At 43.3% G+C, this 17,014-nt stretch overlaps 1 protein-coding gene across 1 annotated transcript in view; it reads right to left on the reverse strand.

The window, feature by feature from the left end:
• ARHGAP20 (Rho GTPase activating protein 20) overlaps positions 1 to 17,014 on the reverse strand; it is a 90,458-nt gene that overhangs the window by 22,452 nt on the left and 50,992 nt on the right. Inside the window, exons 5-9 of the mRNA XM_077805971.1 lie at positions 14,902 to 14,943; positions 13,238 to 13,322; positions 8,177 to 8,254; positions 3,998 to 4,064; positions 1,308 to 1,496 (exon numbers count right to left, since the gene is read on the reverse strand). Coding sequence (XP_077662097.1) covers positions 1,308 to 1,496; positions 3,998 to 4,064; positions 8,177 to 8,254; positions 13,238 to 13,322; positions 14,902 to 14,943 — 461 coding nt within the window. The remainder of the gene's footprint in view (positions 1 to 1,307; positions 1,497 to 3,997; positions 4,065 to 8,176; positions 8,255 to 13,237; positions 13,323 to 14,901; positions 14,944 to 17,014) is intronic.

The following is a 17,014-nucleotide window of genomic DNA, read 5'->3' on the forward strand; positions in this document are numbered from 1 at the left end:
CTGCACTCCAAACCCCTCACCCAGGCCCCACCCCAGAGCCTGCACCTCAGCCCAGAGCCCTGACCCCCTCCCACACCCCAACCCTCTGTGCCAGCCCTAAGCCCCTCCCATACCCCAAACCCCTCATCCCCAGTTCCACTGGGTCATGGGCATTAACAATTTTCTTCAACTGGGTCACCAGAAAAAAAGTTTGAAAACCACTGCTCTATATACACTCTGATTAATATATATGGACCAATATAGGTGATCCAAGATTTTTTTTTTATCCCTCCCCCAACTAATTGTTATCCCACTAGAATCAATCGTCATAGCAGGAGATTTTAATGAGGCATTGGACCCTTTTTGAGACAAGTCAGGCCAGCCCCAGTGTAGACAATCACATGCTAGAAATGCATGGGTGCCCCTCGCTTCCCCCTCCACTCGGCCCGCTTCCTTCCCTCCCATCTCTATCACCCTCCTCAGAACTTGGCTTCTCTTCTTTATCTGAACTTCATAATTTTTCTTTGACTAGTTGGATTTTTATAAACCAATTTTGTTTGTAAATCATGGAATACAAATAGTTGCTTTATATTTTAATCATTCGTATTATAGATATAATTAAATGTTTCAAGTATAGCTAAAGTTAGGCAGCAAATGGTTAATATGAAACGTTTTTGTATTATGAGAAGTTTCTGTATATATATTTATATTTATATATATATATATATATATAAAAACAAGCATAACATACTATACAGAAACTTCTCATAATATTTTAAATTAATCATAAGCGAATTAAAAAAAAAGTGTGAATCATCCCATTGAAATAGGTGCTTAAAGTTAGCACCTTGCTGCACCAAGGACTAAGGGGCTTGTCTGAGGTGACGCAGAAACTGTGGGGCATAGCCAAGAATTGAATCCAAATTTCCTGAGTCCCACTCCAGAGCCTTAACCACAAAACTGTCCAGCCCCATTACAGAAAAGCAAAGCCTGTGGAGACATGATTTTTCTGATCAGCAAATAAACTTAAAATAAGTGAGCAGGCTGCCTGGAGGAGATTTGGCCATTGCTTTGTTGGTTTTGGAACCACCATTTGATAGGCATTTTCATAAAAACTTAACCTGGCTCAAAAAAAAAAAAAGTGCAAAAAAATACAGTGAACTCAAAGAAGAGAGAATTCTAGTGTAAAATCTCTCATATAGCTGAAACATACATCTGGACCTTCTTCCCCACATCTCGTGCCCCCATCACATGACTGCTTTCTATAACAGAGAGAGAACCTGAAGACTCTCTCAATGAAGGACGCCTCTGTAAGGGGAGCAACTCACCATTCAGTTGCTCGCACAAAGCCAGACGACTTGGCTTCAGTATAAACTGGCACTGCAGCTCTCGGGGCAGCTGTTCCATTAAGAAGGACCCATGAAGGCTGAGAGGGTAGGCACAGTCTTTCGATTCCTGTGTCTGGGGCACAGCATCTCGAATGTGGCTCATTTTAATTCCAAAGGGATATTCGTGTCCTGCTCAAAGAGAAATCAGAATCATCTATTTCGGCCTGACTGGGGACCAGCAAAATTCAATCTACTTTAGAGAAAAACAGATTTTTGTACACTGGCTTGCAACTGTCTCTGTTGGTAACCTCGGGATAAAGCTACTCTGATTCTCCTCTCATTTCTGCTGGCATAAGTCATCTTTGACTCTACTGTAGCCAATGTTACAGTGGGTACAAGAAAATTTGGGCCAATTTTGTTAGTCAAATTGTTCAAACGCCCAGCAGAAAATTACAACCGACAATTTTGGAATCCAGTGTTTATTCTTTTTACTGCTTTATTTTCTTGGCTGAAAATCTAGGTACTGGTTTTCCACATGGAGCTGGCAAGAAATGAAAGTCCTGCTAGCCATTATCTGCTTTGGTAACCATTATTTGCTGAACACACAAAAAGTGTTAGATTCAATATGAAAGTGACCTCCCCTCCCTGGCCTTGGTAACTGGGACACCCATCAGTGCAGGCAAAGGGGACACAGTTCCAGTTCCTGTAGGATGTTGAAATAGAAAGGAAATGTTAATCACGCAATTAACTGAAACTAGTTGTCCATGGCCAATTGGAGTCTTCAGGGACTATTCAGTGTCTATTCATTTCGGTGTAATCATACAAACATTTCACTAGAAGAACTATCTCAGGGCTTGTCTACACACACAGAAGTTGAACTGAAGGTGTGATGTTAAAGTGAATTAATTAAATTGGTGTTAACTGTATGTAGACCAGGTGTAACCTGAAATCTGTTTGTGGATGCAATCTTGATTAAGGATGATTGTTTCAGCTTTGTTCTGCCTCTTGCAGTTAGATATACATCAGCAGGCAGAATAAGATAAAAATTGGGCCCTTAACTTCTCCAAGCAAACCTTTGGGTTAATATCAAGTGTAGTATCAGTTTAACATAGCCATTACATGAGCAACATACCCTCATATCTCAATGTCTGTACTTTGACCAGTTAACCTTTTACCCCCAATTGGGAATATTGCAGATTATGTATTCCTTACGCCATCCGATCTTAAACCAAACTTTGCAGCCCTTGATAAACTGTACGTTATTCCCTGATAACCAGAGACCTCTATGCTTAAACTCTGTACCGTTCACATATTTTAAACATCATCTTAATAAAATTTTTAAATCTGTTATCAGTTTAACATCCAATACGTCTTCTATTGAAAGGCAGGGCCGGCTCTAGGCACCAGCTAAACAAGCAGGTGCTTGGGGCGGCACATTTCTCGGGGCGGCATTCCGGCACCGGCCATGCTGCCCCTAGAAATATGCCCCCGCCGCCCCAGCTTGCCTCCGCTTCTCCCCCGCCCCCCAGGCTTGCCGCGTGCGAACGGTTTTGCGTGGCAAGCCTGCGAGGGAGGGAGAGAGAAGCCGAGTGGCAGCACGCTCGGGGGAGGTGGCGGAGGTGGAGAGGAGGCAAGCTGGGGCGGGGAGCGGTTTCTCTACCCCCCCGTTACTTCCTGTGCTCACCTCCCCTCCGCCTGCTCCCCTGAACGCACCGCCTCTCCCTTGCCTGACAGGGAGGGGGGGAGAAGCAAAGCGGCGGTGTGTTCAGGGGAGTAGACGGAGCGGAGGTGAGCTAGGGTGGGGAGTTGCGGGGGGGGGAGGGCACGAGCAGGAAGCAAGAGGGGGGGGGAAATGCGGCACGCCCAGGGGAGGAGGCAGGGCCAGGGATTTGGGGAAGGGGTTGGGAAGGGGCGGAGCTGGGGGCAGAGGGGGACAAAAAAAAGGGGGCGGCCAAAAATTTTTTTGCTTGGGACGGCAAAAATCCTAGAGCTGGCCCTGTTGAAAGGATTATATTCTGCACATGCAGAAGGAGAGATTCAATGAACTGAAAGGTCTTTTCCTTTTCTACATTCTATGATACTATAGATAAAGCCACATCAGCAGTTATGTCTGAACTAAACGACATACAATATGATGAATGACAGTCTGGTACTTTTCAAAGACAAAACAGTTTACGTTGTCTATAAGGTGCACACGTTAAGACATTTTATAAATAAGAATATTGTCTGATGCCAGTAAAGCATTTGTAGTTAAGGCTGCTCTGAGAAGGAATGCTATGATTTAGCTGCAGTTAGGTTTGTGAGAGGAGAATGGGAAAAACCTGCACGTTGTTGTTCTCTGTTTCTGTTTGAGACTGAGAATACTGTATATATGCTGTGGCAATATAGGAGAAAACAAGACAAACCAGGTTGGTTCTATGAGAAAGAGAAGGTGTGTGATTCGAGGGGCTAGATCAAGGTTTATAACAAATCTTAGGGAGAAAGAAATGGTACTTTCCAATTGCTAAGAGTGTACAACACAAGAGAGCTCTCCTGCAAAAAAGGATCAAAGAACTCAACAGTGTCTGGGGTCACCCTTAAGATAGGCAAATCCACAGGACAGGAAAGTATTAAAAATAGGAAACTACATTTCTTATTTACTTTTAATATGACAGTTAATGAAGTAAAACAAATCCGTCCCAAAAACTCACCAATAAGTGGGTAAGGAGCATCTTCTTTTCCCGAATTCACCCACAGCTGATAGTCTTTTTCAGAGCCCTTTAAAATCAAAACGACCAGACATTAGGAGAGGGATGTATTAGGTTTCTTACAGTAATATGAGAGTCTATGTCTTGAGACTATGATCAAGGGGACTCTCCAGAGGGTGACTATGCCTGTAATTCCCAAATAAGAACATCCAAACTTCTGATGTATTTGCATTATTATCCCATCCAATATGAGGTGTTAAGAACTAGCTCCAAGCAGCATGAATGACTGCTTGGAGTCCTTCATTTCTGGGGGCCTCTTTCAGACTCGCAGTTCACAGACTGGCAATTCTCTCTATACAGTAGCCAGACCAGAGGGGAGACAGTTTACCCTGACTTGGAGGTGACAAAATATGATTGGGTGCAAAAAACGTATGCCCATTTTTCTGCCCCAGAGATCTGTTCACTGTCAAGAATGAATATCCTGCACTCTCAACATGTGCCTTGAAACTGATGGTGCCCTTTGCAAGCACATAATTGTGTGAAGTTGGATTCAGGACACTCGTGTCCATCAAGTCTCAGTATTGATCTACCATTGATGTCACATCGGAGATTAGATGTGCAACTTCTACCATGCTGCCAGACTTTGAGAAGCTGTGTCGCAACACGCAAGCTCATGTGTCACATTAGAGAGCATTAAATAATGTACTTAATGTGTAAACTCCTTGGATTCCTTGGTCACTATGTTACTTCATTGCTGTCTGGGGTCACAGAAAACAGTAAGTCTCAAAATGGGGTCACACAGGCGAAAATTTGGGAACCTCTGTGCTACAGCATTCTTAATCAGAGAGCGTCCTCGCTGCAGAAATCTGGCAAATACCCAATGGTCCTTTATTTAGATCTAAGACAGAGTCCACCTTTCTTCCAAATAGATTTACCACCACCTCCAGTCTCATTTCATCTGGATATTCTACCTGTGTCCCCAATGCTCTTGAGCCAGTTTGTATTTTCCTCCTGCGCCCACCGATAATAATCTGGGTCCACCCCAGAAAGCCATAGCCACTTTCATTGCGACTGACAGTAGTACAGCTTTCTGGGCCACATCAGAACTGCTGCCAAGCTAGTTAGCAGGTGGAAGAAGGAAAATAGACAGACTCTGGAGACATCCCTGGTGCCTCATGGCCAGAAGCCAGGAGCAAATACGTACGAGCTGAACAGCACAAAAAATATTTACTTTTTCTTTGTAAAATATATAGGAAGTAGACATGGGGGGAGGGGGAAGGGTTGGTGAACTCAGTTTTGAGGGACTGCCCTTCCCAATCACAAACGCTGCCCCTGTAGGCAATACAAGGCCATTTGCTTGCACAGTTGTGACAGTCCTGGTTTTACTGAAACACTAGGAACTCAAAATTTGAAGGAACCTTCCAACCCCCAAACCCCCTTTCCTGACTAGCTTAATAGTTTAGACCAGTGGTTCTCAACCAGGGGTCCGGGGCCTCCTAAGGGGCCATGAGCAGGTTTCAGGGGGGCCTCAAGCAGGGCCAGTATTAGACTCGCTGGAGACCAGGGCAGAAAGCCGAAGGCCCTGCACATTGTGCTGAAGTCCAGGGCCCTGAGGCCCACCACCTGGGGCTAAAGCTGAAGCTTGAGCAATGTAGCTTTGAGAGGCCCCCAGTGCATGGGGCCCCAGGCAATTGCCCTGCTTGGTACCCCCTAATGGAGGCACTGGCTTTTATATGCAGAAAACCAGTTGTTGTAGCAAAGACTGGCCATGGAGTTTTTATAGCATGTTGGGGGGTGGGGCACAGCTCAGAAAGAAAAAAGATTGACACTTTGCAGGAATTAGCTGCAGTTTCCACTTTGCAGGAATTAGCTGCAGAAAAAAGTACACTGCACAAAATGCAGCAAGATCAGGCACAGTAATAGCCTTATTACTCACACAAGATGGGAAATGTGTTTCCTTTAATTGTCATCGAAAAATCCTCCCCCTACTTTTCAGATGCTTGTTCCTGTGTGTCATGTTATGTAAGGAAAAGCAACCTATCTAACAGAAACAATTATCGGATGGGGCTTGTGTTTTCTCTTTTTAAGCTGGTCTCAGATGATTGCTGGTGTGTGATATGCCCATAATAAAACAGCTGTTAGGCCACCAAGACACAGAGAAAATTTGTGCTGTTTTACTTAGAAGAGTAGAATAGCAACCAAGAGTCTAAATTGTCCAGATAGATTTTCATTTTTTCCTGCTCAAATTGATACATTAAACCAGGGCAAAACCTCAGGTACAGTACGTACAATGGAATACTAATGTGAGGTTAACAGTGAAGCAGTTCGTTATCAACTCCTCCCCTCATACCAACCAAAACGCTCCTTTGCAGTGTCAGTATCTTCATGGCCCGATGATTGCTCTGCAGACATGTGCAAGCGTAATAGTGGGTAAAAATAAAGTGCATTAAGAAAAAGTATTGTTGGACTTGTAACTGTCATGCTGCATCAGCTCCCTTACGTTGCACTGTGGGTTGGGAGAGAAAGTGCGCCAGATTTCGACTTGCGCTACAACCTCTTTGCGGTGTAGTGGCTCAAAAAGATCCCAAATCTACCCTAATTAGGCAGAAGGGGAAATCCTCACGTGGTGTAGAGCTTCTGATTTGCTGTAAGAGGGGTGTTTGAGACATGCTGGGAGGTATGGTTGAGTATTGTGCTCAAGAAATCCCTGGCCATCAGAATAGTCCCTTGGAAGTCCCAACAGCTGGTGTAAATTACAGCGGCTCTAAAGTTGCTCTAAATCGTGTCGGGACCCTTTGCAAACCCAAGGGAACATGAAGGTGGCATTCAGCCATACTTAACTTTCCATAATTGAACCTTTGCTGAGAGCACTTTGGCTGGATCCAAGTTTCAGGACACGGACACACACACACGACCAAACCATTTTTAAAAGGCTTATATCTGAAGAGCTGTAATGTTTCACTTAACATTATTTCTATTTTTGTTCCACTTGAAAGAAGGAAATTAACCACCCAGTCAGTGAACGCTCATCCACAGACTTCCACTACTGCCAGTACAGGTCAGAGACACTTTGAAAAATAGTGAGAGAAGAGGGATAGGGAAGTCAGAACTCCTGACATCTATTCCTGACCCTGACGCTCACTGTGTGGTCTTGGACAAGTCATTAAGGAAAAACTTCCGATGTAGGTGCATGTGTAACCCACACACCTCCTGGGTGTGGTGCTCTATTCGATCTAATGGCATTGAGACCACTTAGAGATTAATGAGTCTGCTATACAGCCTTAGCTAAGGGCCATGTGGCTTTTAGCTCATCCAGTAGAGGCTCATGCACTAAGCTTCAGCGGTCCCAGGTTCGATCTCGCCCACCAATGACTGGGCTCTGTCGGCGTTACAAGTGGGGGCTCGTCCTGGATTTCAACTGGAAAGTCTCTGAAGCTTGGGACGCGCTTCCTCAGCTAGGGGAAGCGTGTAATCCACACACCTACTGGGTGTGGTGTTGTGTCCCACCTAGTGGCACCGAGACCACTTAGAGAGAGATTAATGAGTCTGCTCTACCACCTTAGCTAACAGCCAGTTGGCTTTTAGCTCATGCAGTAGGGGCTCATGCATTTAGCTCCAGAGGTCCCAGGTTCAATCCCACCCACCAACCACCGGGACCTGTTGGTGTTACACATGCAATTCCACACCAAAGAGGACATGCAGACAACTACCCAGTTTAGATATCAAAGAGCAGTACTTGGATGTGAGATTTAGGCACACAGCCGTACACGCATATTTGCAAATGTAATTGTGCACGTCCAACTTTGAAAACAAATCAGGCCAATAAGGCCAGAGCCAACTCCCAAGGTGAATTTCAGTCCTCAACAGGAGTTGTATGGAGCTCTTAACTTGTGATCACCTCACTTCACCCATCTGCAAAATAAATTTAATAACTACCACAAATGTGGGATGTATCTCATTGGGGTGTTGGGAGGCTCTCTCAATACCTGTAATGCATTTGGTGATCTGTAGATGAAAAGCACTATACTAATATGTGCCTCCAAGGCAGTTAAGAATCACTGGTCTCTTATGGTAACCGGTGTAATTGGTGTCAATGTCTTCAATTTGGGTAAAAAGTAAAGATTTGATGATAAATAAATAAATAAATAAATAAAGTCATCAAATCTGATTGTAAGGACTTACATTAATCCCCAGCTGCTGCAGGGCTGTGAGAATCACATCATTCACTGTATCAGCATTGGTTACAGTGAGCGTTTTCGACTGTGGAGAGAAAAAAAAGGGAAAAGAAAATTGGCATTCTAGACTACAGTGTTTGCCAAGAACAGCCTCCCAATGACTTCGTACAAGAATAGTAGTAAATTACAGTGCTGAAAAAACACTCCGTGCAAGATACTCTGTTAAGATGTTCGCTAATAAACAATATGTACTTTTTGTGCATAAGAACAAGCTCTCAGACCTGTCCATACCTGGACCCAGCCCCACTTTCCAAACACCGATATGGGAAGGGCAGGTTGGTTATGATTTCATGGTTGAGACTCCTGCATTAAAACACACAGCTGAATCAGCCGCTAAGAACTGCACTTTCCCTCTACACAAGACAAATAAAAGGTGCATTAATGCACGGACATATAGATATAAGAAGGAGAGAATGGAACACTTCAGAATGGATAAAGTGAGTGCGTTCAATGGAACAAATGGTCAGTGTATTAACATTTAATAACTCACTTTTCTACTGCACAGCTAGCCAGAGAGGATAGTAGTAGTGACATCTCTATCCATCACCCACTTCCCATGTATATGCATCAAAGCCAAATTCTGTTTGATAGCAGAAATGCTTCCTCTCAGGAATCTCTAATCCAGTCATATTTTTACCTCCATAACGTACTCCAAACTTCTGATAAACAATATGAAACATACTATCCCTATTCAGGAAGCGATGTGTATAATGAATAGAAAGAGGACATTGGTTTGACACAGGGGATGAGCTGAGCACTCTGACCACCTTGAAGTCCCTCTTCTGTATGCACTGCTGTGCTTTGATTTTAATCATTCCTGGAAGTCCTGCTTCCTGGAAGCTGTTCTTCCTTGAATGATATTGCAACACCTGTATCACTGACTGCTGGACATCAATATTATTCCTGCCTTTTGAGGGGAACATCCTCCATGACGTGTCTTATATTTTATGTACCCTGACACATGGTTTCTAATCTTATCTTCAAGTCCTCCCTCCAGCCCATTGCAATCAATCGTTATGCCCTTGCCTCTTACCCAGCTCCAAGCAAAAAATACTTAGACCTTGTCTGCACTAGAACTTACTTCGGTATAACTTACGTCACTCAGGCCGGTGTAGACAGCGCTATGTCGGCAGGAGAGCTTCTCCACCAACATAGCTACCGCTTCTCATGGGGGATGGAGCAATTAAGCTGACAGGAGAGCTCTCTCCCGTCGCCTTAGAGAGTCTTTACCAGAAGTGCTACAGTGGCTCTGATGCAGCTGTGCTGCTTTAACACTTCTAGAGTAGATGTAGCCTTACCCAGAGCACTACATTTCACACACACACTGTACAAGCATGACCTAATTAATTCTCAATACCCCTGAGAGGTAGATAAGTGTTACTGACCCCATTTTACAGATGGGGGGAAAAGAGTCACAGAGGTCCAGTGTCACTGCGAGAGTAGGTGTCAAACCTGGGATTTGAACTCTTGACTCCTTGCCCAGAATCAGTTTGCTAGACCCTGCTGACACATACAGCACATCAGTTTTAAATTGGACACAACATTTCCAGATAAAACAAACCCATGACGTTTTGCCTTAAATAAAAGATCTGGAATGTCCTTCTGTCTAAGCCCCCGATAGTAACAAGCTGCCATGGCAATCAAAGGAAAGTAGTGAGAATACTGTATATTTGCTTCAGGATGTATCTGAATGCTCAGACCATAAAAAATTTAACATTTCCCCAAAGCAATGGCATCTGGCACTTAGGAGTAGGTCAACACATTTGCATACATTTTGCTTTGGGCTAGAATATAATAAAATGTTTTTGTGCTACATGTCCCTCCTCACCCAAAATGAAACAATTCCCTGGGACCCCCAGCTCCTTTAGTACACAAGAGACAGTAGCATCATAAGACGTATTTAGATTATGAAGTTTCCATCTGCTATGCCTTTACTTCATCACTGATAATATCTAGACTGCTGTATTTCATTTCCAGGACTATCAGGCTCGGGCACCCAACTCTGGCTCATGAACTAATTTTAGCCAGAAAGGTTCTGAGCTATTGCCCCACTCTGAACACACAAAAGATTCATAGACCCCTTTTCAGAAATATCTGAGCACAGCTTGATTTACTTCCTTCAACCCAAACTGCCACTGTTTGCATCACTATTAACATTGGGTTTAGGGATCCAGTAATTCTAGCTGTTGTGCTCTCAATGATTTCCCATGGAAGGGGGAATACTTTATGTCTGGACTTATTCAGTATAGTATTCTAACAACTGCAGATTGCCTCTTCTGGTAGAAAAGTCTCCTTAAGGGACTTACTTCTACAAAAACAAATTGCCTCAGCAACTGCCTTTTAGGCTCTTGAACATAAAACACAGATTTTTAAAGCAGCATTTAGAGGGGAGAGGATAAAAACAGACAGGATGGATGGACGGATCTATGGATGCTAGTGTTTCTTGGAACACTTGTCTACATACAGAAAGTGAACTTGTTCAACTTAAATTGGGTAAAAACTAAGTTAAAATGGTGCAACCCCCAATGTGGGCATTCTTATATTGATTTAAAATTTGTTGTATCAGTTTAGTTTTTTCCTGAAAACATATTGATACAGGTCTTAGCATATGAGCTATGTGCCTCAGGTGGCATGTGACCAGGATTCACCATCGAATTTGGCCCGCTGGTTGAATCATTTAGCTTTCCCGGCTTGGGCCGGATACTGGCGGGGAGTGCGATATGAACACTGATCCATGGGTAAGCTGATGGAAGCCAGATTTAAATTGATTTAACAGTGTCCATGCATCAAGTCATATCAGTTTAACTAAATCAGTACAAAAATCACCCTTTCCGATGAATCAGTACAACTTTGTATCTAAATCAGGCCTGAGAGTAAAAACAGAGCGTCTCTGAAGGGGCCAACGTCTAAACTACTTCAGAAGGATTGCTCTGAACTGTAGACTCTCCAGCTTTGCTTTCTACTTATTGAGATGTGCACTTGATCCATGAAAGTGTTTCTGTTCCAGAACAGTATTTTTAAGACATGACTGCATGTCTTGAATAGAGAGGAAATGTTTCACAGATTCATAGATTCCAGGGCTAGAAAGGACCCCTGTGATCATCTAGTCTGACCTCCTGTACAGCACAGGCCATAGGACTTCCCCAAAATAATTTCTAGAGCACATCTTTCAGAAAAATATTCAATCTTGATTAAAGATTTGTCACTGATGGAGGAAATTCACCATGACTCTTGGTAAACTGTTCCAATGGTTAATTGTCCTCACTGTTAAAAATGTACACCTTATTTCCCGTCTGAATTTCTCTAGCTTCACCTTCCAGCCATTGGATCACATTATACCTTTCTCTGCTAGACTGAAGACCCCGTTAAATATTTGTTCCCCACGTCATCCTGTAACCTTCTCTTTTTTAAGCTAAATAGACTGACCTCCTTGAGTCTATCGCTATAAGGCAATGGTTCTCAAACTGTGGTTTGGGACCCCAATAGGGTCACAAGGGCTAGCATTAGACTTGCTGGGGGCTGGGACTGAAGTCAAGGTCCAAGCCCCACCACCCAGGGCTGAAGCCCTCAAGCTTTGGTGCCCCCCAGAGCGGCGGGGCTTGGGCTTTGGCCTGCCTACCCTGGGCGGTGGGGCTCAGGCTTCAGTCCTCCTTCCCAGGGTCATATACTATTTTTTGTTGTCAGGAAGGGGGCATGGTGCAATGAAGTTTGAGAAACCCTGTTATAAGGCATGTTTTCCTTAAAATCATAATAAATGCAAAGTAATGCACACTGGAAAACAATCCCAACTATACATACAAAATTATGGGATCTAAATTAGCTGTTACCACTCAAGAGAGATCTTAGAGTCATGGTGGATAGTTCTCTGAAAACATCCACTCATTGTGCAGCAGCAGTCAAAAAAGGTAACAGAATGTTGGGAACCATTAGGAAAGGGACAGATAATAAGACAGAAAATATCATAATGCCTCTATTTAAATCAATGATATGTCCACATCTTGAATACTATGTGCTGATCTAGTCACCCCATTAAAAAAAATATATTAGAATTGGAAATGGTACAGGAGAAGGGCAACAAAAATGATTAGGGGGTATGGAACAGCTTCCATATAAGGAGAGATTAAAAGACAGACTTTTCAGCTTGGAAAAGACACGACTAAGGGGGATATGATAGAAGTCTATAAAATCTTAACTGGTGTGGAGAAAGTGAATAAGGAAGTGCTGTTTACTTCTTTACATAACACAAGAACTAGGGGTCACCAATGAAATTAATAGGCAACAGCTTTAAAACAAAACAACACACAGTCAACCTGTGGAACTTGTTGCCAAGGGATGTTGTGAAGGCCAAAACTACAACAGGGTTCAAAAAAGAATTAGATAAGTTCATGGAGGATATGTCCATCAATGGCCATTAGCCAGGATGGTCAGGGACGCAATCCCATGCTCTCAGTGTTCCTAGCTTCTGTTTGCCAGAAGCTGGGAGCGAATGACAGGGGATTGATCTCTCGATGATTACCTGTTCTGTTCATTCCCTGTGAAGCATCTGGCATTGGCCACTGATACTGGGATCTAGCCAGGATACTGGGCTAGATGGACCATTGATCTGACCCAATATGGCCGTTCTTACGCTCCAATCCTTTAATCATTCTTGTGGCTGTTCTGTTCTCTGCACCCTCTCCAATTTATCAACATCCTTTTTGAATTGTGGGCACCAGAACTGGGGACAGAATTCTAGACACTGATGCATCCATGCCACATATAAAGGTAAAATGATTCTCCTGTTTATTCATCCAAAGATCACATTACTCCTTTTGGCCACAGCATCACAGAGGGAGGTCATGTTCAGCTCATTATTCACCATGGCCCTATTTGTTATAGTGGGCTGGATCCTGAGCGGGGCTGGGGCCCTAAACTCCCACTGATGTCATTTGGAATTATGGGTGCTCAGCACCACTCAGGTCTTTTCCAATTAAATCTTAATCCCCTTTTTCAGCACAGGAACACTTACATATGCACAATTGCCAACATCCTTCGCAATGATCTTCAGCGGAATGCTCTTGGGATAGTCTTTTTCTTTTTCTTCTTTGATTCGACTAACAAAACAAGCAAAGACCACACCATTTTCATTGTTATTAACAAAATTGGTAATATTTTGATTTAGTAACCCAAATAATACTGTATAAAGAAGAGAGTTGATTGCAAGGTTATCATATGCACAAAGCTCTTAGGGGGAAATGATGCATCTATGTTGTTAGAATAATATTCCATTTGGATGCTGACCAGGGTTTCCAATAAAATATTACACTTTTGCATGAATAAAGCTGATAGGTGGTGGAAACCAGTATAAGCAATAGACAAGCAAGGTTTAAAGCCCCTCTGAAACTTAAATGCTGCTTTCACAATGGTTTGCTTTTTGGGCAGCCCACCAAAATAAAAAGCATCCTTCTGGTAGTAAAGGGCCCAATCATTTCCCTCAGATTTGCATACGAAGGAAATCCGTCCACACATGGGTCTCCCTCTCTTCTGGACAGAAGTGGGGTCTCGGTCATTTCCACACCACTGCCCTCTCCTTGCCCCAGATTATTTGGAGGGTGCCCCATAGATCTGGGAATACCACTCCTCCACCTGATGGAGATTCCCCAATAGAAAAACACGCATCCCAGGGCTGCACTACCTTTTCCGCAAAGCCCCCTCCATGGCAGGGATCCCCCCTAGGAGGGTCCTGGGGATCATCTGTGGGTAGAAGAGGTCCTGGTAACACAGCCCCCACTGGAGCCTCACTGCCAGAGACCAGGGCCAGAGCAGCTGGTGGCACAGAGCCAGCCATACAGTGGTACATGACCTCCACTCCAATGGCACTGGTGGGACCTGTGGTCTATTTCCAACCGGTCAGGACAATCCTCACAGGGGACTCCTTTGTGCAGCTTTCTTTCTCTCATGGGTTTTGCTGTTGGAGGGAGAGATCCAGCTCAAAGGGAGGAAACTACCCTAACAAGTGAGGATAAACCCAGTGACTGGTACATTAAATCGTCATCATTATGGGATAATCCAGTGTCGACCTGGGACCATTGACAATTGCCAAAGGATAAATAGGGTGCGCAAATAGCAAGGAAGGAGAAGAGCTGTATTTGAGGACGATACAGGGTGACATCACTAAGGGGAATGGGATGAAATTAAGAATGGGTAAATTTATGCCAAATACCAGAAGAAACTTCCCATCACCAAGATGCATTAGGCTGTAAAATAGTCTCCTAAGGGAGCTGGTTGAAGCCCCATTGCTTAGAACATTTAAAACAACTGGACAAAACAAGTGGGAAGTCTAAATAATTCCAAGATCCACCAACCAACCCATGAACTCTGGGGAGCCAGACAAACAGACGCAGATCTGAACTCCTAGAACTTTGACTTGGAATACAAAATCCCAGCCAATGAAGTTTCTGCTCATCTCTATTTGAAATGGGACAGAACCAGATCCATGTACTCAAGCCTTCCCCAAAATCCCCCTTGACTGATTAGGTTTGGAAAAACCAAAACTAGCATGGATTTTGCCCATTCTTACTGGAAAGTCCACTATAGGGAACAATCCTGCATTAGCAACAGATAGTTTTGATGAGTGAATGAGTCTTTTCCATCTCTTCTATGATTACTATAAAAGTAGGAAAATAAAAGTACCTTTGCAAGGAAGAGAGCCACTTTTCCTTCTGCTCTGGGGAACTGCAAGGATTACAAAACAGTGACAAATATAGAAGTCAGCCAGCATGCAAGTGCCAAAGTAAAACCAATAAGAACCAAGATGGACAAGCATAGAGATTCACTGGCATATCCACGAACAACAAGCAACTGTTAAAGAACTGTTGTGGCAGAGTGACCAGGCTCTTACTGACCCCTAGAGCTGGCCCCTGTCCTAAGGAGTTGTCCTGTTGGAAGGGGAGAGCAGTGAGTTCAGAGCTCCAGAGGTTGCCAAGAGAGAACCAGACAGAGTTGGTCCTCTGGTGCCTAGAAGAGCCAGGAGAAGGTAGAGGCCAATCAGGGCCAAGCAGACCAGATTAAAAGGACTGGTTACTTCTACTAGGGACCAGTTCTGGGTGAAGCCAAGACAGGAAAGGCTCACTCTCTCTCTCTGCCCTAACCCAAGTAACCATTCAGGCGTCTAACCTTGACAGCATTTGCTCTGGATCTCTGTGAAAGTCCACAACAAATAATAGTCTTTAATGCCCAGGTGGCTATTTTGAGTTCAGTGTTAATTTGTTTTCTGTAAACCTGAAGCGAACCTACACTACGGGGTAACTGTCTAAGGGGAGTCCTTGACAACTTCTGACATGATTTGCAACTTTCAGTGAAAGCCTGCTTCCTTGCAAATTGAAAAAATATGATCTGTATTGGGGTAAAGTCCTAGCGTTCAATTTTTCACCACAGAAGTTAAAGTTTGCCAATGAAGTCAATGGAAACAAAGTTAGGCTCCTAAGCTACAGGCTGCTAAAATGCAAACAAAAAACAGGATAACTTTACACATAGATGTTTGATTCCTGAGTTTAAGAGTATTGCTGGTATAAAGATTGGTGAAGCTCCTCCCATTCTGTTGCTTTGTCTTATTAATTGTTTACAGTAGGTTAGTACTTAAAAGGCCCCAGTGAGGACTGAGGACCCATTTTAAACAAGATTTTTAACTTTTATCTCACCCATACACTTTGAAGTGTACTAAGCTATCCAGTTATATGTATGATTGTTCTTTTATTAGGATAATTACAGTAATAAGGAGCCTAACCTAATTTTACTTCCAACTTTCTTGATCTAAATCCTGCCCTCGAAGAAAAGATTTTTCCCACTGCTGCTTTTGAAAATCAGTTCTCCAAATTTTTGAGGTTGCTATTTAGGGAACTATAACCCCTGGTCAATTTTCCTCCTTCAGGAACAAACACTTGATAAACATTTGAACTTTGGTTTTGGTTTCATTGCGTGGCAGATTCTCTTGTAACTTATCTCTACTTAGTGACTTGTATAAAACTCTTCAGATCTCCTATTTACCACTGGACATGAAATCACTCCACTTACATACAATCTAGGACTCCCTTTTGACTAGGCTGTCACTGTCACACCAGACTATTTCCTTCTAGCTTTAAAGGATAGGCTACTGTCTCTAAATCAAAGCTCATTTTTATTGGCAAGAGTTTAATTAAATCGAAATTTCAGCTTTGTTTCAGACCTATTCTGTTAAAAAAAACAGTCAGTACTACAGAGAACAGTTTATACAGAACAGTCTCTTGGGTTACAGACAATGTGATATAAAAACAGAACTACAGGTCTCATCTCTTGCTCTCCATTAAGGGGAAAAATCCAGTTTCCAGTACTCAGCCCAATTATCTTAGCTGGGCAACACAGATTTATTGGGCAAAGATCCCCTCCGTTGGCCTTTCTGCAGAGACTAAAATTGACCTAATGGCCAAAACTGCCTTAATGGCCCTACTGTGCCCTCACAACGAAAACTGTGCAGAAGCAGATTTAAATGCTCATGCCTGTTAATATTCAGAGTTTCTGTTTTAGGAGGAATTTTGAACTTATTTTCTCTGGCAGAGTTTAAAAAAAGGGAACTGGGTCAACATATTACTGAATGATTCTTGCTTGCACTCAATGCAAACTCCGCCCCTTCGCAGGTGCATATGATAGACTCTTTGACCCCTGGAAAGGGCTGACACAGCCTGGCTGTGCCTGTTCAATAATTACTAAGTAGTCAAGGTATTTACAGAAATGTATTTTAAAAACCAAGACAGACAGTTAACACCAAGCG

This window comes from Eretmochelys imbricata, chromosome 1, assembly GCF_965152235.1.
Source record: "Eretmochelys imbricata isolate rEreImb1 chromosome 1, rEreImb1.hap1, whole genome shotgun sequence".
Taxonomy (NCBI): Eukaryota; Metazoa; Chordata; order Testudines; family Cheloniidae; genus Eretmochelys; species Eretmochelys imbricata.